Source organism: Leptodactylus fuscus, chromosome 5 (assembly GCF_031893055.1).
Source record: "Leptodactylus fuscus isolate aLepFus1 chromosome 5, aLepFus1.hap2, whole genome shotgun sequence".
In the NCBI taxonomy this organism is placed as follows: domain Eukaryota; kingdom Metazoa; phylum Chordata; class Amphibia; order Anura; family Leptodactylidae; genus Leptodactylus; species Leptodactylus fuscus.
Window position 1 is genome coordinate 98,801,617 of NC_134269.1, and position 21,086 is coordinate 98,822,702.

A 21,086-nucleotide genomic window follows, 5' to 3' on the forward strand; every position below is an offset into this window, starting at 1 on the left:
GTGGAAAACCTTTTCCATAGACACCTCTTCTTGACTAAAGATAGAATTCTGTGTAGTTGGCTGATCGATGTAAGATTGAAACCCTAAAGGTAAGTCTGTGTGGGGCATAAATTGAGTGGGCAAAATCTGAATGTGTTTTTGTGGCTTTCATACCATGCATTGCAAAGAGTGAAATGTATGAAAATCTGCAGCATAAATTTATATTGCATGCTGCAGACCTAAGATTGTGCACCACAGGTGAGTTTTGGCATGGATATTTTTGCAGCATGTGAATGAGAGTTGATAAACACACAGGGCTCATATCTGCAAGCCGCAGATATTCCTTCACAGAAAATCCACAGTGTATATGTCCCATTTGTACAAACCCTGAATGCTTTTCTATTATTGAGCCTTTTGACCACACTTTATAAACATGCGAAGGGAGATGGAAGCCTTGCATCCTGCTAAACTGTAGAAAAGATAATGCCACAGCATTCTTACTACCTATGGTGAATGGCATACACACAAAATAATATACCAAATGAGCTAGACTATTCTAGTCCACTGGAATGAGTGACATATTTGTGAGGCCACTGTATATTGACTCTATATAGTCTGCATGCCATTCATATCATTAAATAGTTTCAGTATCTCTAACATGACATTGCTACCAAATATATTTCAATTCACCATTGCAAAATGACCATTCCTGTGTTCCTAAACTAGTGTTGGCATATGCATATTGTGAATTGGTGCATTAAACCCTAATGGGATTTCCTCTTACTATCCAGCAGTATGTAACTTTATATATTCCAAATTGGAAATGTCTCAATATACGGAGCTAAAAAGACAAGTGTGTTATAAAGGGGACACCACATATGAGTGGTAGAATTCAAAGGTGACTTCTATTCACAGGAACAAGAAGACCACACTGTAGTCTTCAGAAGAACTTTGTATGACCTTGTAGCCAATTTCTTTACTTCAAGGAGAAACTATAGGAATATTTAACTATTTAATAATGGTTTGTGCTCCATGTCATAATACCATTCTGTGATATCTATCAAAAGTCAACATACCACAACTTGGAACAGATGTTATTGTCCATATTCAAGTTTTTCATAAAATTATATTTCATACATGTTAAAGAGCTGCATAGATACACTCATCTCAAACACAGTTATATATTGCATGACATGCCCACCGTGCCAGGGTTAATGGGTCTTCCAGCCATGCCTCCTTCATGAAACATTACAGTTTTAGCAATACATTTCTCCCCACAGTGATAAATGGAGATTTTTTTAACCAATGCAGAAAGAGTGAGAGAAGCAAAGTCGTTCTACCCCATTTCCGGTTGCTAGGATTTTTATCTGCAATATTTAAAGCCTCCATAACACCCTGTACCATAAGAAAAGGCCTGCAGCACCCTGAACTGCAGACTAAATTATAGACCTTCCTTTCTGGGAAAAGCATATACATAAATAGAATATCTCTACAAAACACACCTCTTCCCCACAATATATACAGTCGCAGTTGACTTTCTGATCATGCAGTCGCTCATCGATATTCATGCTATTTGATCTCACAAAAATAACATGTTTTCCTGTCATTGAGGCACAGATTGAGATACATTTTATGTTGTACTGAGATCAGATGTTCTTTCATAATGCAGATTTTGCTTTTGTGGCAGTAAAATGACAAGAGAGGCCATATGCTAGAAAAGGTATCCTTTAAACCATGCTGAGTTACCCAAATAGAAAAGATCTTAACCCTTTCCATTCTGCATTATCAGGTATGGTACTGCAGACTGCTTAAAAAAAGGTTAATTCTGTTTCACGCCTAAGTAACCTTTTGTCTTAGCACAGTTAACACAATTTGTTTTCTCATCCACAAAGCCCAGTAGCCTGACAAAGGGTTAATTAGATCTGCAGGAGTTTGGTGCAGAGTGGAAAGATGCGCCAGCTTTTTAGCATCCTGCATTGTGGCTTTGCCATACTTGTATATATCAAAGCAGAACAAACTGCCCTCCACCCAATATTTTTTCATAACCCTTATCTGTAGGTGTCATGATGGTCTTGGGTAACCAAAGCGAGACACCCCTGACCACAATGAAGGGGCTCGATGCCCCCCATACCTTCTATGAAAAAGATATAGCTCTATACTTTAAGAAAATAGATTATTTCCCTCAGTCTTCAAAAAATTTCCTTTATTGCATTTAATTTTTTTTAACATTTGGCACAGTACAAATTTGTGGTGCATTTTCCTCTTTTTTTTTTTAATAAGATAAACCTGGGACTTCTTAACAAAAGAATTCTCCTTAGAAATGGGGTGTTGCTCCTGTATTTGAGCAGCGTTTTTGTTTTGTGTGAAAAACAGCATTCATGGACGTCTCATCATTTTGCTTTCTGATTAAAACAGGGCTAAGCCTTGCATTTTAGTCATTATGGCACATTAACAGCATATCTTATATATTTTTCTGCCTATCCATCATATCTCTTCTTAAATAGAACTTACAAGTTAGAAAATATTTTTAAATTTTAATATAATCTGTTTCTGTCATCAGCCCATAGATTTAATATATAAGCATTTACAAGAAAACAAAAGTGTCTCTCTCTCTTTCTGTACAAAAGTTGCTGTCTTTGTGCATTCTATTGCATTTTAATTTGAAAAAAGTCATATTTGAGTTTCCTGTACCTTCTCTTTTGTGTGGGTCTGAATTATATAAGGTTCAGAGATGGTTGTAATTGTGGAGTGTAGAGAATTACCGATACTGTTAGCCGTCCAATGGGCCCCATGATGTGCTGGCTTGTAGGTGTTGTAGTTCATATGGTCGTGAATGGTTGGCAAAACTACTGCCCCCTCACCTGATACTCCTGTTGGACTCCCACTTGGGATGTCCTCGTCCACTTGAATTATCTCGACAGTTCGTGCAGCTGCTACAGTGCTTCTTTGTTGATGCCGCTTTCTTAGTTTGTAAAACACAATTAGCATGGCAGCTGCCAAAAGTGTGACTGCCACAAAGCAGCCAATGATTATTTTAGTGGTCTTCATTACCTCATCCAAGCTAGTTTGCGTTTTGTCTCCAGCGTCTAAAGTTGGGACCGCCACCTGTTTTGGCATTTTGGTAGTTTGGACGAGCACTGTGGTGGTAGTGGTGTATGCTGGCGGATATCCAGTGGAAGTGGTTGGCACTGGCTTGATTATCATTGAGATTTCTTCAGGAGCCATATCCGTTGTCTCCACAGTGACGGTAGTGAAGAAGCTGTAGTTGGAAGTGTTGAGCTCTGCAGTACTGACATTGAGATAGGCCGAAGCATTAGAGTTTCCCGCAACGTTAGTTACCATGCAAGTGTAGACTCCAGTGTCAGTAAGCAGTACATGTGAGAAATTTAACGTTCCATCATTGAGTATGGAGATTCGTGGATGGTTGGAAGCGTGGCTAAGCACGGTACCATTAGGTAGCAGCCACCTAACAGATGACATGGCTGAAGTTCTACACTTGAGTTCTGCCACTCTTCCTTCTGAGATATTTAAATCCCTAGGAGCGTCCATAATAAAAGGGGCAGAGCACTGGAACGATGAGTGGTCCACCTCAACCACGTACTTCCCCTTCATGTGCGGTGGGGAATGACAGCGACCACAACACGTGGAGTTTGTTGGAATATACTCTCTAAGCCACGAGGAGAGCCAGAGAACATCACAGTCACAGTCCCATGGGTTGTGGTGCAAATGCAATTCCACCAAATATCTCAAATGGGCAAAAAGGTCATGTGGAAGGGAGGATAGGTTGTTATGGGCCAAGTTTAATTCTACTAAAGATGTCAGGTCATCAAAAGCATTGCGCTCTATAATGTTTATTTGAGAGTTCATAATCCATAGCTTTTTTAGTGCTCTTAATCCATGGAACGATCCTGGTTTGATTTCAGGAAAGTTGTTGCCAGAGATTTCTAGTTCCTCTAGGCCTATCAAGGGTGTGAGGTTTGGCATGTCTCTAATATTACACATTCCAAGGTTAAGATATTTCAGATTGTACAATCCCTCAAATGCCCCCTCAGAAATGTATTCCAACTTTTTGAGTTCTCCTAGGTCCAGGCGCATTAGTGAAGGGACTCTGTTGAAAGCATAGGAGGGTATACTTTCAATGGGGTTATTCCTGAGCCACAATTCTCTCAGTTTAGAAAGATACTCAAATGCCCCACTAGGTATTACAGTCAACCTGTTGTCAAACAACTCCAAAGTGTTGAGGCTAGCCAAACCATTAAAAGCCCCAACCTCTATTTGACGGATAATATTTCTACCAAGTTGTAGAACTTCTAAGTGGTGGAGATGTCTGAACGTGTCTGCTTGGATCATGTGGATATTGTTTTCCATGAGATTGAGGTACCTTGTGTTAGATGGGATACCTTGGGGTACTTCAGAGAGGCCACGGCGCGTACAAACAACTTTGCTAAACTGGTTACTGCAGGAACAAACAGATGGGCAGTTTTGTTGCCCTGAAAATGCTGCACAGGGGATCCACACTTGCACCATGAGGTAGATTACAGAAAACAGGACGGCCTTCCAGGTATGGTGCACAGTTACCAGCCACAAGAAATTCATGATGTGGCACGTTCATAATTCACCATCGTCTGGGATTTGGCATGGAAACGAGAACTTGGCCCTACCCAGGCTTCAGGAGGCTGCAAATTCCCTTTTCCATCTACACACTGGTGGGGAGTGGTGGTCAACAAAGGAGGGGGGAGTACTAGATAGTGAAGCAGTTAGCTTTTTCCTTTTGCTAAAAACAACTTATAATGCATTGAACAGACAGAAAAGCAAAATGCTATATACCTAGGGAAAGAACAAGATTTCAAATTCCTCACACCAATGACCACTTCCAGGCAGCTGGATTATCAGTTCATCCATAAATTCCTTAATTTTAATTATCAACAAGAATTACGGTTGATGACAGGATTGATGCGAATGTTAAAAGACAAAATGGCTCCTTTAGTAATTCCCAACACAAGAGAAGATAAGAAAAATAACCTTAAGAGAAACGTAACAAGGGAGTGAGGCCCACTTGGCTATGCAGGTGCATCATTCTGTTGCTCCCCCGGGACTGGTGCCTTTTGCAGTTGAGCTATTCGTCCTTGGATTCCACTGCTGTCTCTGCCAAAAGACTGACGATAATCCATTTCTGAGAGAAACTGGAGACCAGGTATCAGTTGGTTTACAAAACAAAAGGAAGCAAAGAAGGGTTAACAATCCCGAATCTTTGAAACCCTTCTGATTTTGCTTTGAGCGATGCTTTCTGTTCCTCAGTCTAATTTTCCATGGATATCCCTCTGATACACAGGCTGTCTGCAGGATTCTGATTTGTACAAAGAGAAAGGCAGCACATTGCAGGCATTGACTGTTTTTTTTCTCCTCTCTCCTTGCTGGCTTTTTTTTTTTTTTTCAAACTAGCTTTGCTTTCCAAGCTGTGGATGCAGCAGCTGCAGCCTGCCTCTTGCACACTTAGCAATAATCCATCAATATCTCAAAGGAGAGCAAGTAAAGGGGGACAGCTTGGTGGAAAGGAGGATAGAAAGTATGCTGGAGAGGAAACCACACACAAACACACACCTCAGCGCTTGAGCCCTTGGTTTGAGATTGGTCCGAAGAAGGGACAGGTTTCACAGCCTTTCTTCTCCTGCCTCGTGGAAATCCCACTGTAGCTCCTTTTGTTGTGAGGTAGTGAGTTGAGGGGTTCTCCTCGTTTTGCCTTGAATTTCTTGTCCAGTTGTGATAGCAGCAGCAGGAGAGGCAGCGATATCAGAGCCCCGTAGCATTTTTCTGTGCTAATAGTCCTCCTCTCTCCCTGTTTGCTTGGTGTTGGAAACGGCAGCCAACCAGCCAGGCTGCTCTCTCATCCTTTCGTCCTTCACTCAGAACGTGGATGTACTGCTGACGCATACTGTTCTGAGCTGAACATTAGCGTGATGCAGTGCTCCTATGTATTCACACAGCTCCCCTCCCACTCCTCTTTTTTTTCTTTCCCTCTAGGGGTTAATGCTCAAAGCTTCCAGCTAAGTTGCATTGGCTGTTTCACATTCCCTTCCCCCTTTATCTTTTCTTTCTCTTTATCTAAGAGAGGAGTTATTAAAACAGAGCTGGCAGTGAGAGTTTTTAGAGTCCACAGCTTGCCGAGGCTGATGCTATTCCGGTTGCTTTTCAATGAAATCCGTTAATGATGCCTATGAAGTGCTGTACGTTTGTTTGGTTTTTTTCAGATTTTTTCCTCTTCTCTTGCTCTGCGTTCCATCCTTGTCTTAGCCTGCGCTGGGATAAATGCAGAAATGAGGTTTCAGCTGCCAGCGGCAGGAAAGATGTGATTGGTTGTTGTGCCTGTGCAGCGTCATCAACGCCAATTGCTGACTTTGCTTCCCTTTGACGGCAGGGGTAATGTTCACCCCCTGGTCCGGTTCCCACCCTTCTACCCCTCTCTCGGCTCACTGTATTCACACCCCCAAGTTGAGAGAAACAATCAGAAGCAGCACGGATTCACTGGAGGGCTTGAGGGGGAGGGGGGTAGTAATTGGAAGTAAAGCTACTGCTGTACTATATCCTAGCTCCAATTCCGATTGTTTAACCCTTGTGCCGCAGATTGGGTGGTGGTGTTGAGTGCCATGTAGGATATGCAGAATTACAGAGCAGAGGAGGCTGGCTTTCCACTCTGTGACCTGTTCCTCCACACGCTCATCAAACCAACCTGTGAATCACACTGGCTTATTGCTGTGGAGCTAGCCTTGAGAAGCTGCATCTTCTCCTATATTACTGTCTCCCCCTATGTGCGCCTGTAAGGAAATGCCTGCTGTATTGCACTCATCGTCAGGTGGAGGTGAAACCATTGAAGGAAGCAAAGAATCTTCTTCACCTACCCCTGCTTCATGAGTGTTCTGCAATGCTCCGACACAATCCAACTTCACATTGGTAAGTTACATTGCTTGTAACAAGTTAGATTGCTCATACATTTCTATTGATCTTAAGTGACTATCACGTTTGCTTTGATGTCCCAGTGAAGTTTTATGTGCTTAACACATCTGCAGTATTTGCAAAGATTTTGTTTATGTGCTTGCTTTCCCAACAATACATTGATTTTCCACTTAAATCTGACCTTTACTTTGCCTCTCTGAGGGCTTCTTGCAGGAATTCAGATTGATATCTAGTACAGCTGAACACTTTCAACCATTTCTCAGGTCGTCTGGTAGTTGGCAAGTAGAGCCCTGTCTCCCTTGGCTGTGAGCAGTGGTGACAGATTCATTTTCTATTTGTTTCTTTTTTTTTTTTTCATTTATCCAGTTTCTAGTTTTTCTAAAATGATGTAAAATATAATGTAGGTCAGAAAAGTTAGTAGATTGTGCCGGTCTCCTTACTAGTGAGGTTCACTATAATACTTGTAGGACTGTTAGAAAAGCCAGTGAAGAATAACTTGGCTTGCTAGGGTGCTCTCCTGCATGGGTATTACAATTTTTCATCCAGTCTGCGTGGCAGGTGTACTAGAAAGCGTGTTACCACAGCAGAATCTGCGAATAATCCCTATCATAAGTGCATTCATAGGGTATGCTCATTTTTTATGTCATTTATGAAAGAAAAGCATTTTAGTTACATGCCTCAGAAATAAACTTTGTTACTGTTATGCCATGTAAGTGTTCAATATGATGTGATATGATAAATTTAACGCTTTCACCACCAGAGGGACCTGCATAGTGTTATGTTTTTCTGGTGTGGTGTCAGATTAGAATGGAGAATGATGGAGGTTTTGTGATCAAAGTAGTGTGTGCTTGTGCACATTTATGTATGCACATATTTATTTGTGTGCATAGAAATCTATCCATTTGCATTCATGTCAATTCAGCTTGTGATGTTGGGGGCACATTTTAAACTGTATTAACATTATCCCTTTCTGGGCATTTTGTTGAAAATGACTGTAGAAGATTATAGTAGCTTTTCTGCAGAGAGAAGGTGTCATGAAAATGGTTTTTATTCTCCATATAATACAGAGATGGCTTTAAGTTAGTCTGTTTAACTATTACTGGTCACTTGGTCCATAGTTGTAAGGTAAATTGCCTCCTTTGTCCCATTGCCCTATTGAATGCTATAGGTAGCTAATGGACATTTCAAGCCTGTATTGTATTCAGAAAACAATAGTCCCTGAATAGGGAGTAGCTTGGTAAAATAGAATGGCTGGGTAAGCATGTTGTCGATCTCCTGCAGCAGAGCCATTGAATATTCCTTATGTGGGCAGCAGTCCTTTACTGCAAGCATGTGTGCAGTAGAAGCCATGTTTTACACCGCAAAGAGGAGAACTTGCTTTTCAGGCAGAATGTAGATAATAAAATGTAGTACACAAACTTGCCTTCAGTTTACATCATGCTACCATATGATTTCTTTATAAATTCAAGCCCTATAAAAATGTCTCTGCAGTAGTTTGTCTTTACTTCTACATGACAGTATATAAGTAGATGAGTGCCGTGTTAAAGATGACACAGTTAATGCTGTACATGTCTTCTTAGATCATATAGAAAATAGGTAGGGCAAGATATAATGAATAATATAACCCATAGTGCTTTAAAGTAGATGGCACATTCAAATATTTCTTCTGTAGAAATGTGTTTTTGTAACATAGCAAGGTGTGATCCTTAGATCCCCTTTCCCTGTTATTCTCTACTGTGCCTGTTTTTCATTTATTCAGTATTATCCGATCTTATTGGGGTCTGCAGACACAGTCCTTTTGGGTTCTCACAAATTATACAGATTGTTGTTGCCTTCCATGGTGACCTTTAGTTCATATAGCTGCTCTGAGGTATTTCTTGGAAAGCACAGAGTCCTAAAGATAAATTTCCCCTTCCGCAACTCTTGCATCTCCTCTTCACTTGCGTAGTGCTTGGATTTATGTTTGTGCAGGTAGATAGATACCACACTATAGTAGAACCTGCAGTCAGAGATTCATAAACTGTAGGCTTCACTGAGGTTAAAGGTTATAAATTTAGACGCAGAGGCAATGAAGTCTTTTTAATGACCCCCTTAATCCTACCTTTTCTGTGAGTCAAGAATTACTGTAGAATCATCTGCCATGTAGAGTTATTAATGCCACAGTAACAAGCCACACTTGGGTGCCATCTCTACCCTTGGCAAGTTACTGCTAAGTAGGGATTGTCTTGGCTGTACATTACCTCATGCCTGATCTTCAAAGCTCTGAGCAATATTTTTTGTAGCCTGTCTCTTCAGATCTTGTAGGTTTTAGAAAAATGTTACTGTAATGACTACTGTAGTGTTACTATGTCATTTCCCTTTTAAAGGTTACTCATTTGTAAATACATTTTTAAGCTGATATCCAAATTAAAGGAGGCATCACGGGAGATTCCAGCTTACATTAATGTTACTGAAGTGTGGGCATTGTTTTATCGGTAGCTTTGTGTATAACTGCTAAAATGCTGGTTTGCTGTACCTACCGACATCTTGTCATTTACCAATTATGCAGAATGGGAGAACGGAGGCTGGATCAATTACAGTGGTTCCCGGGAGAGCTTATTATAATTTATGAAACATTAGCAGATTAACTGCACCCACTCACTCACTATAGTTAGCATTCTATGTACCTTATACTCGATTTGATAAAAGTTTAGAATGGGCAAAACTGCAATACATTCTGCATTGTATTTTGTTTAAGAGTGAAAATTTGGTTTGAATCCTTTCATTCTTCCCACCTCGACACATCCCATATGTGCAAGATACTAGAACTGCTGGGGCTTCCAGTTACTCGAATAACCAGTGCCTGAACGCTCCCCAAAGTGCTTCATGTGAGGAAAATGCATACCCATCGCTGCTGGACCTCTTTGGAGACTAAGCAGTCAGGTCCACAGTAAATCAAACTTTTTCACTTCCTTTGTGTGCATAAAGGATAAGTGTCTTCAGTGGGACAACCCACATGGAATGCAGTTCTTTTTACAGAAGTGCTGTCTAGTATAAAATTGGTGTTTTGTCATTTCAGGTATGGTAAATGATGACCACACGTAGAGCATTTCATACATGTATGTGGGCAAGCCAAGTACCAGCTCACCTATGGGCTAGAGGCACAAAATATTAAAAACAATCTGCATGACTTTATTTAAAGCTTTCCTAGGTAAAGAAGAAAAAGTCTAATCCCATATAAACGGTCTTTACTCGTGACAGATGTCTAGCAAAATTTCACTGACTCTTCCGTGAAAACAGGTTCCATGCATCTGAATAAGGCTGTTTCTGCAATTCCTATTCAGAAGAATAAGACAATTGATGAAATTTCTGCAACAAGCCTATCAAGTGCAAACATATATGTAAGGGATTAGTAGAAGGTAAACTTCTTAAAGACAAATATGTCTGTCTGTTCACGCAGCTTTTTACAACATGGGCATTTGATGAGCTTTTAGATTTCTAGTCGCTTTAATTTGGAGGCATGACCCAATTAAATTTGGTTTATTTTTACCCATAGATGTTTATATGTGAATTGGCAATAAAATTTTCCCTTAAAGGGTACCTGACTTGTCTGTTGCATTTTTCCTAAATACAGTAGATCTGGAGCATCTTTATTAATTTTCCTAGAAATTTCAGAATACATTTCTAACTGGGTCTTACCACTGCTGTTGTCCAAAGGATGTGTCATCACACTATCTGCACTGATGGGATAGGGTGCTTCTGCCAAACTGACTAAGTGAAATCGCAGGCAACACTGACCTGGATGGAACCTACATAGACATAGACTCACATTTGCTATTGTATTTCCAACATAATTCTGATATATATTTTCACATATTTGATTCTCAGCACATTTTGTTTCAAGTAGTTTGAGAGAGCAATTTTATGACTTTCTAGACAAGTGCGTGTGGCTTAGATGGAAAGTCGGTATTGCTTGATATACAACAAATTTTATCATAGTTTTGGTGTGAAATTCTGACTCAAACTAAGCCAACTAGTAAGTGGTATAATCTTAGACAAAAACAGACTATGGATACACCAGAATAATCATTCAGCATCATTTTAAGTTTAGGCTGCTTTTACACGGTCAGTATTTGGTCAGTGATTTTCATCAGTGATTGTGTGCCAAAACTAGGAGTGGGTTAAAAACACAGAACAGGCACAAATATTTATATTATACCTAATCTCTTTCTAGTGTCCACTCTTAATTTTGGCTCAAAATCACTGACCAAACACTGCCGAGTGAAAGCAGCCTTACTTTATGTTCACACTTGCGCTCAGGTTTCCATTCTTTGGGTCCGCTTACAAAAAATGGAAACTCATTCGGTTTACAAATCTGCTACCCGGGGTGTCCATTGGGTTTCCACCCAAAAAATACAGAGAGAAAAGTCCTGCTTGAATTTTTCAAGTGGAGTGGGGAACAGGATCCCAGAGCACAGATGTGAACTCAATCTGAGGGAGCCTTCACACGGGGTAAACACGCATGTATTTTTGCAAAATACACGTGTAAAAATAAGACTCCCATTGACTTCAATGATATTTTTTACACGTGTAAAAATACGCCTGTAAAATGTAATTGAAGTCAATGGGAGTCTTATTTTTACACTTGTATTTTTACATGTGTATTTTGCAAAAAATACATGCGCGTTTACTCCGTGTGAAGGCTCCCTTACACTGTCTAAAACTCAGTAATCTGACCCATTGTGTGATAACTAACTCTGAGGATACAGTGTTGGCCAAAAGTATTGGCACCCCTGCAATTCTGTCAGATCATACTCATTTTCTTCCAGAAAATGATTGCAATCACAAATTCTTTGGTATTATTATCTTTATTTAATTTGTCTTCAATGGAAAACCACAAAAAGAATTGTCAAAAAGCCAAATTGGATATAATTCCACACCAAACATAAAAAAAGGGGGTGGACAAAACTATTGGCACTGTTTGAAAAATCATGTGATGCTTCTCTAATTTGTGTAATTAACAGCACCTGTTACTTACCTGAGGCACCTAACAGGTGGTGGCAATAACTAAATCACACTATCACACTTGCAGCCAGTTGAAATGTATTAAAGTTGACTCAACCTCTGTCCTGTGTCCTTGTGTGTACCACATTGAACATGGAGAAAAGAAAGAAGACCAAAGAACTTTCTGAGGACTTGAGAAGCAAAATTGTGAGGAAGCATGAGCAATCTCAAGGCTACAAGTCCATCTCCAAAGACCTGAATGTTCCTGTGTCTACCGTGCGCAGTGTCATCAAGAAGTTTAAAGCCCATGGCACTGTGGCTAGCCTACCTAGATGTGGACGGAAAAGAAAAATTGACGAGCTATTTCAACGCAAGATTGTGTGGATGGTGGATAAAGAACCTCGACTAACATCCAAACAAGTTCAAGCTGCTCTGCAGTCCGAGGGTACAACAGTGTCAACCCTTACTATCCGTCGGCGTCTGAATGAGAAGGGACTGTATGGTAGGATACCCAGGAAGACCCCACTTCTTACCCAGAGACATAAAAAAGTCAGGCTGGAGTTTGCCAAAACTTACCTGAGAAAGCCAAAAACATTTTGGAAGAATGTTCTCTGCTCAGATGAGACAAAAGTAGTGCTTTTTGGGAAAAGGCATCAACATAGAGTTTACAGGAAAAAAAAGAGGCCTTCAAAGAAAAGAAGACGGTCCCTACAGTCAAACATGGCGGAGGTTCCCTGATGTTTTGGGGTTGCTTTGCTGCCTCTGGCACTGGACTGCTTGACAGTGTGCATGGCATTATGAAGTCTGAAGACTACCAACAAATTTTGCAGCATAATGTAGGGCCCAGTGTGAGAAAGCTGGGTCTCCCTCAGAGGTCATGGGTCTTCCAGCAGGACAATGACCTAAAACACACTTCAAAAAGCACTAGAAAATGGTTTGAGAAAGCACTGGAGACTTCTAAAGTGGCCAGCAATGAGTCCAGACCTGAATCCCATAGAACACCTGTGGAGAGATCTCAGAATGGTAGTTTGGAGAAGGCACCCTTCAAATCTCAGGGACCTGGAGCAGTTTGCCAAAGAAGAATGGTCTAAAATTCCAGCAGAGCATTGTAAGAAACTCATTGATGGTTACCGGAAGCGGTTGTTCGCAGTTATTTTGTCTAAAGGTTGTGCTACCAAGTATTAGGCTGAGGGTGCCAATACTTTTGTCCAGCCCATTTTTGGAGTTTTGTGTAAAATGATCAATGATTTGACTTTTTTTTTTTTTTCATTCTCTTTTGTGTTTTTTCATTGCAAGCAAAATAAATGAAGATATTAATACTAGAGATGAGCGAGTACTGTTCGGATCAGCCGATCCGAACAGCACGCCCCATAGAAATGAATGGATGCACCTGGTACTTTCACTTTGACGGTGGACGGCCGCTTAACCCCCACCCCCCCACCCCCGTGTGCCGGCTACGTCCATTCATTTCTATGCGAGCGTGCTGTTCGGATCGGCTGATCCGAACAGTACTCGCTCATCTCTAATTAATACCAAAGAGTTTGTGCTTGCAATCATTTTCTGGAAGAAACTGAGTATTATCTGACAGAATTGCAGGGGTGCCAATACTTTTGGCCAACACTGTATTTAGCGACACTCCCCCTACTGGTAAATTCATAAACCTTTAGGAGCAATAACAGAGAAACCGGAACACATTCACTTCATTCTGAAGTAAAATGCTCCAGAATTATATTTTCATGGAAAATGCAAGTATTGACTAATATAGATGCATCAGAAGAGTTGACATAGTCTTCAAGTCCTTTTTCTGAAACCCTTATAGTGTGATAACCAACAGCTTATTTATGCCAATTCCATTTCTATGCGCAAATTCCTCTAAAGGAAAAAAAAATAGATTGTAACTGCTACGCAGCCATCCTTTTCAGAGCTGAGCCTTACATACGGCATTCATTTTTAAGCCATTTGCAAATTAATAAGATTGGTGTTGTATGCTCACAGGACCTCTGCATAGTACCAGTTATGACCTGTCCATTTCTCATAACTTCTTGCCTAGTAAGCAGCAGTCATCGTTCCCTGAAAGGATTTTTTTTCTTACAAATCCATTAGTGTTTTGGGTTTAGTCCAGATTAGGGGATTAGCAGATCTGGATTTTGCATGATTGTCCCTGCTGAGCTGGTTAGTGTAAGTATGCTAATGGTGGAAGCGGGGAAGTAAGAATTTTTCTTCAGTTGTTCGCTTGGCAAAATATGCCAGTCTTTCTTATGGAATTTTTTTTTTCTTTTACTGCATCAGGCTGTTTCATATTAGGAAGCTTTACCTGAAACATTTGCTTAATCTTAAAGCTTTCTTGTTTTTAACCAGTGCCTAATAGGTTAATTATTTTCTTGAAAAAAAAGTTAATTTCATGTAAGTGTATTTTGCCCTTGCATTTAGTTTTCTTAAATGGTCAGTAACTTTTCAGACAACGAAGGCCACTTTCAGATGGCCATGGGTGAGTTCTGTGTGCTATCTAGGTTTTTCCCGCATAGCACACTGACCTGTTCATTTCTATCGGCCCACAGACATGACCGTGTATTACACAGATCAGTGAGCAGACTGACAGTCTGGGCCATAAAACTCAGGACAGATCCTATTCCTGTGTGGATTTGCGGCTGTGCTTCCACGGCTCCTATTCATTGAATGAATGGGGTAGCAGAAGCATGGCCGGTGCACAAGCGGCACATGGATGAGATCATGTCCAGAGACCAGGGAGTAGACAGAATTCTGTCTCACAGATGAGACTGTATTCTACAGAAATACAGCAGTGGAGTGAGTGGGGTTGCAACAGGCTGGTATTACTACACTGGGAGAGGCCAAATTGTGGTCCTTCTCACCTTAGTAATGTCAGACTGCGGCCTGTTATATAACTGATTATGAAAAATTAGTGGGGGACCCTATGTCCTTTTTAAAATGTATTTATTATAGAAAAAAACAACTTGGGGTCCCCCACAATTTTTCATTGCTAGTCAGATATAGCAGGCACTAGTAGCCTGACATTTCCAGGGTTAGAAGGGCCACGGTTTTTGGCCCTTCCCAGCCTACCACCACCTCAATACCTGACCCTTTCCAGCGCACCTAAAGACGTTTGGTATTGGAAAGCGCGAACATTAAGCCCCACTAAGGCAGTAATAAAGTATTGTTTTTAAAAACACAGACATAAGAAAAAAAATTGATATAAAAATTGCCCCCAGACTCTTCCTAAATGATGTCAAGATGCAAAGACAGGTAAAGACAATGGCTGCAGTGGCCACTTGGATGTTCCACGGTGTTGCTGCAGGACTACTGGAGCAGGTGGGGATTTAACTGGTGCTTAACTTTTTTTTTTTTTTCTCTTTTACTGCTATGAGTATAATTTTTAAAAGATTCTGACAATGTAAGTATATGTGATGCCGAAGCTTCGATACACATTTCAGTGCAAATCCATTCCTAGAGGCATGTGACTGGAAGCGTTTCTTAAACCATCTGCATGCTTTTTTATGCCAAAATTTTCTGTTGACATGACTTGCATGGGTACCAATGCAAGTTTTTATGGGATCAGTGTAGGGTGTATATGTGGTCACATATCATTGTACTCCACAGTCCTTACATAATGTCAAGAAAAGTTTTAATGTTTCAGCAAGCATTTTTGTTTGCCTTACCATAAATGTCTGAGATTCTTCCCCAGGTAGCAGCATAATTCCATGCAGAATACCAGGAGTTGTTTATTAACATGAGCTGAGATGCGTTCTTGATGTAGCAGCCATTCCCTCTAATCACTACACCCCCTCTCCTTCTTCTTCTACACCCTGTAATTAGATGGAGTGCGCTGATTGAGACGACTTAACACATCAGCTCTCAACGGGCACGTCTTATGCTTTTTGCAATAATGCTACATTAACATCCTTTGTTGACCTTTTACATTTGTAGAGACTTTAGCATGATTATGTTGTTGGTCATGTGATCTATGTACTGTGCCACAAATTCTCTCTATTATGATGAACATGTGAGGAATATATCTTAATGCTAACAAAGGTACAATGGTGAGCAACCTGAATATTAGCTTCTAGGTGTAGACAGAGCATTGGTCCTGCTGACCCACACAACAGCTGGTCATGGAGTTGCAGCTTTCTAACTTAATCAAGTTGGTTATTCCAACATTTTGGTGATAAAACATCTAACAAAAGGACATCTGGAATTGCAAGGCAAAGGTGCTAACTCCAAAATATAGATTTAACCAGAAAGCCTGCATTTATCAGTTCCCAGAATTTTTTTTTTTTTTTGTAGATTGTGAGCCCCATATAGGGATCACAATGTACATTTATTTTCCTATCAGTATGTCTCTGTAGAATGGGAGGAAATCCATGCAAACACGGGGAGGACATACAAACTCCTTGCACATGTTGTTCCTGACAGGTTTTGAACCCAGGCCTCCAGCGCTGCAAGGCTGCAGTGCTAACCACTGAGCCACTGTGTTGCCCCAGTTCCCAGAATTATATTGCAAAATGCTTAGTTTGGCGTTGTAGGATCGGCTTCTTAATGGCAGCACAATATTAATTGATCAATCTTTTCCCAGTTTATCCCCTTTATCTCTTTGCCTGGGTGCATTTCAGAAATTGCAGATGGTAAGGTTGATGGTAGATAATACTGAAGTGTGTCGTGTCCTGTCTTTTTGAATTTTGTCGATTAGCAGTAATAAAAATTAGGAAAATCTGATTTGTATTTTTTTGAGGCTAAGATACAGCCTTAAGTCTTCTGTAAGTTTTGCATGTTGCACTCCTATTGGCCCCATTCAGTGGGTTATTCATTGTGTGGCCACCTATTACATTTTAGCACAGTGTATGGTGCTGAAAGATTGGAGAAGACATTTCTATTTAGAATGCCTGAAAAAAGTGATACACACTGAAATCAGTGAAAAAGGGCTAGTTCACACAGGGCTAGTGTCGACGTATTTTGGTCCTGATTTTGATGCGGGAAGCTGCGGCTCCCACTCTAGAGTAGGCCCAAATGAATGGGCCTAGTCTGGAGGGTGTTGTCGCGAGGCGGACGCTGGGGCTGAATCAGCCATGGAATCCGCATGAAGAAAGGGCAGCTCGCTTCTTTTTGTCTGTGAGCGGGCACAAACTGCTCACGAAAAAAAAAGATTGTGACAGAATTTATCGTTTCACTAGCAATGCTGTATTTCATGACCCATTCACGTGCATAATGGGGGAAAAAAATAAATCAATGTCCGGTTTGAGTGGCCCAGTAGCACAGTCCCACCACCCAGATGAACTTGTCCATGAGCAGCAAGATACATTTACATTGCTGCAGAAAGAATATGTGCATTGGATGTTCTGAGAAATGTGGAACATCGGGGGCGCCATAACTAGTATCTAACATATATCTGGACACTTTTTTTTTTATATATTAAAAATTACCTGCTAAAAATAGTTTTGTTTGATCTGAGGATGTTGCCATACTACGTGTTCCCACGTTTGATCATTTTCAGCATTTAGATATTGAGAATGGAACAAACCTGCCTCTTCTCTCCACAGCAAAACTTATTCTCTGTGAGTTCAATATGTTGATAGCAGTACATTTCTCTCTTTGTTCTTATGTGGATAAGTTGTAGCAAATTCTCAGCTCTGACAACTATTAGGACTGAATTTGAAAGGATATATTGTAGTACTGTCATTGGCTGTGTTAGTGACTGCAGTCTGGAGTACACTGGGGCCATAGAAATGAATAGCTTTGCTCTATTCAACTTGTTAACATTGTCATAATAGTTTTTTGATTTTTACTTAGTCTTTTTAAAAGTTCCAAAATATGTTTTCAGATTTTTGTTGGCAACTTTTTCCCCTCAGAAACTGTAGATAGCTCCAAATCCTTTGATTCTAATCTTGAATCGGGAATTTCTCAGGGGTTTATCACTAACCTAAAGGAAATGATCTTTAAATGTCCATCTGACTTGTGTGGTGGAATCAGATTTATCCAGAAGCTTCTGATCATGTAACCTTACAGCTTCTTCCAACCAATTATTTCATTACTTTTTATGGCATTAAATTTCTGCAAAACAAATGTTTACAGTTTTCCACTCTAGAAGCAAACAGAATGAAATCTGTCTGTTAAGAGCGCTAACATGTTTGCAAATAGTAAATATATGGTTTCTTCCTTACTACTCTCCTTATAGAAATAGATATGGGATTCTTATCAAATTGTGCCCTTCCACGCACTAGATGGCCTCCTTCAGATGTGAGTCTACACTAAAAAGACTTCTCTCCTAGGCCTCCGAAATAAACTCAGTGCAGCTGGAATCACAGTATTCTCTGTTCTTATTACAATCTGCCCTGGACACATGGGAGATGCAGTCCATGTCCAACTTGTGTGTTTAATACATCACATTCAGTAAATTCACTGAAACTGGTGAGCAATGCATGTTTGTGGTCACACAATTGCATGGCGCATATGCAAGATTTCAGCACTGCAGAATGTCTCTGGACTGGAAATAATAGCCATGAATTGAGGGGCAAGCATTATAGAGAAGAGCTTGTTCTCTTGCCATAATGGGGCCTACCCACTGCTCCAAATCAGTTTTGTTTGTACATGTGCTCTACACCTGACTGCACTGGAAATACTTTATTGCGTTGACTGTCAGACTTCCTTTAATGAGGGATTTCTTAGGGTTTTTTTGGTTGTAGGTTTTTTTTCTGCATACAAGTGTCAGAGCTTTTAAAGTATCCTTTGTCAGGAGATTTGCATTACTTGATGTTTTCTTCACTTGAAAGTACGGACTAGTTCTCCCTTGATGTCCATTAGTTGCTCCCAAGGTCATTCTACTAGAGATTTGTTTGTATGGTATCCTTTAGATCCTCCTCTAAAACAAATGTTGAAACAGCTACAAATGGAATCCCTAACTCTTCTCCCACTGTGTAATTCTATAAATGCTATTTGATGTGTCCTAAAATACTAGCATATCGGTGGAGGTTATTGATCCTCTTGTGTCAAAGTATAACATGCATGTTTCCCCCAGGAAGAATAGGTAAAATGGTACTACTTAAAGAGGACTAGTTACAAGGTCTGAAAAGCCCAATGAAATGGCCATTGGATAGGAGCTCTCAGCCTGAGCATTTTGATGTTTTATCAAAATCCATTCAGCTGTTCCAAAAATGTACAGACTTTTTTTAGTGTTGGTTAAGAATAGTGTATTCTAGCCAAGTAGGTGGTAACACTGCATGACATTCAGCACAAAGAGACTACTATACTGTTATTTCCCACTTGGATAATACACCCTAATAGGCTGGACAGATATGGATAAAGAAACTCCAAAGTGCGTGGGGTGATAATGGTAGGTCATTGGCCTTTTCAAACCCGGTGACAGGTCCTATTTAAAATGTAGGAAATTGTGGCCTCCACCCTCTGACCGGAGGACATATGCAGTCTGTCTTTTAAATTAAATTGTGGTTTTTAAATACAAGCAAATGTTAAATAGGGGGGGAGGGGAGTCTGAATATGTCTAGGTCTTGGTTTTAGAAAATAGGCCCCCAATATTTTATCCACTATGAGCTACGCTTACCGTATATACTCGAGTATAAGCCAAATCTTTCAGCACAGTTTTTGTGCTGAAAAAGCCCCCCCCCCCCCCTCAGCTTATACTCAAGTCTAGCAAAAAAAAAAAATAATAATTATTTATTTTCTTTTCTTTTTTTTTTTTTTTTTTTTTTTTTTGGGGGGGGGGGGGTGTCTATGAGCAGCCACAATGGTAATGTATAAAATCTCCCATATAATAGTGAAGAAAAAGAAAAAAAAAAGAATGAAGCTTTAAAAAATATAATAAAAAAATAAATGTTCAAAATCCCTCCTTCCTCCGTAGAATACATATCAAAGTAGAAAATTACTATGGCACACATACACATTAGGTATCCATGAGTCTGAAAGTGCCCGGTCTACTGAATATAGGGTATCTGCAGTGCTCCTATTCCATCGGGAAGGGGTTAATAGGAGCTCTGCAGATACCCTGTATTCAGCCAGGCTGAATTCCAAGTGTGGGGGAAAAAAACCCAGTCCTCAAGCTCGGGGAAGGGGCAGACAGACAACCAAAACATCCCCTCCTCTTCCCCAGCACCCAGCAACTACTGCACCCAAAAACTCCGCAAAAACGCCGACCATTTTAATTTTTTAAATCTTCCAGTAGCTGCTGCATCCCCCCCCCCATGCTTATACTTGAGTCAATAAGTTTTCCAAGTTTTTTGTGGTAAAATTAGGGGCCTCGGCTTATATTCGGGTTGGCTTATACTCAAGTATATACGGTATGTAGTAGTTTAGAGTAATATAGCTTTTAATGATTATTTTGACTCTCTAGTGCCATCTTTAGATTCAATTGTTGAATTTCAGTGAGTGGATTCTGCAACAAAAATACTCAACAAGTTACAGGATTATACATGTGAATGGGGTTTCCAAAGTGGAAACTGTCCAGAGCCTAGGACTGTAGCTACTTGTGTACGCACTGACTGTAAGGGTTGCAATGCTGTGCATGACTCTAGTGCTTGGATGTCTATGGCAGTATTGATTCAAATCTCAAATGTTATTTCCGGTTTTAACATTAGTAAGATTAAAGAAGTTCTCAACTTCTGGAAGTAAAGCATAAAGCTGGCAAAAAGACACTTAAAGGTTGTGTTCATAACATAGTCTGACTCCCACATGCTCAGCAGCGTAAACAATAGGGGCAATACAGAGAAAGTCGCTTTTCTTTTGTCATATCACAGTAAATCATAAGTCAGTGTTGAGCAGTGAAAAAAGTATATATAAAATTAAACAACAACTTTTGCTTTAACAAAGCAGTTACAACCACACAAGGTGGGTAATGATGAAAACTTTTGTTGGAGACTCTAATATCAACATAAGAATTGTGGCTGTTAATGGCACTTATTGTACAGGCTTCTAAATTGCTAAATACAAGTGCTGTATGAAGGATAAATGTGGTCTTTATGACTGCTTCTGCTTACTGTAGTTTGCTTTGTTTGTTGTTTTTGTGCAGTATCCTTTTTTTTGTTGTGCACCATTAAAATGATCTGTAAGATTATGCAAATACCATATTTTCATTTTTGTTTCCTGTGTGGTATTAGGTGAAATAGAAATGCGAAAGAAGAATGTGTCATTGTTACCTCCTAGAGGCCATGTGG

At 40.2% G+C, this 21,086-nt stretch overlaps 2 protein-coding genes across 3 annotated transcripts in view; one reads left to right on the forward strand and one right to left on the reverse strand.

The window, feature by feature from the left end:
• Positions 1 to 21,086, forward strand: part of SND1 (staphylococcal nuclease and tudor domain containing 1) — a 437,816-nt gene that overhangs the window by 304,257 nt on the left and 112,473 nt on the right. The window lies entirely within an intron of this gene.
• Positions 1,141 to 6,538, reverse strand: LRRC4 (leucine rich repeat containing 4). The gene has a single exon (XM_075273876.1). The coding sequence runs from the start codon at positions 4,573 to 4,575 to the stop codon at positions 2,650 to 2,652; it is 1,926 nt and encodes a 641-aa protein (XP_075129977.1). The 5' UTR covers positions 4,576 to 6,538; the 3' UTR covers positions 1,141 to 2,649.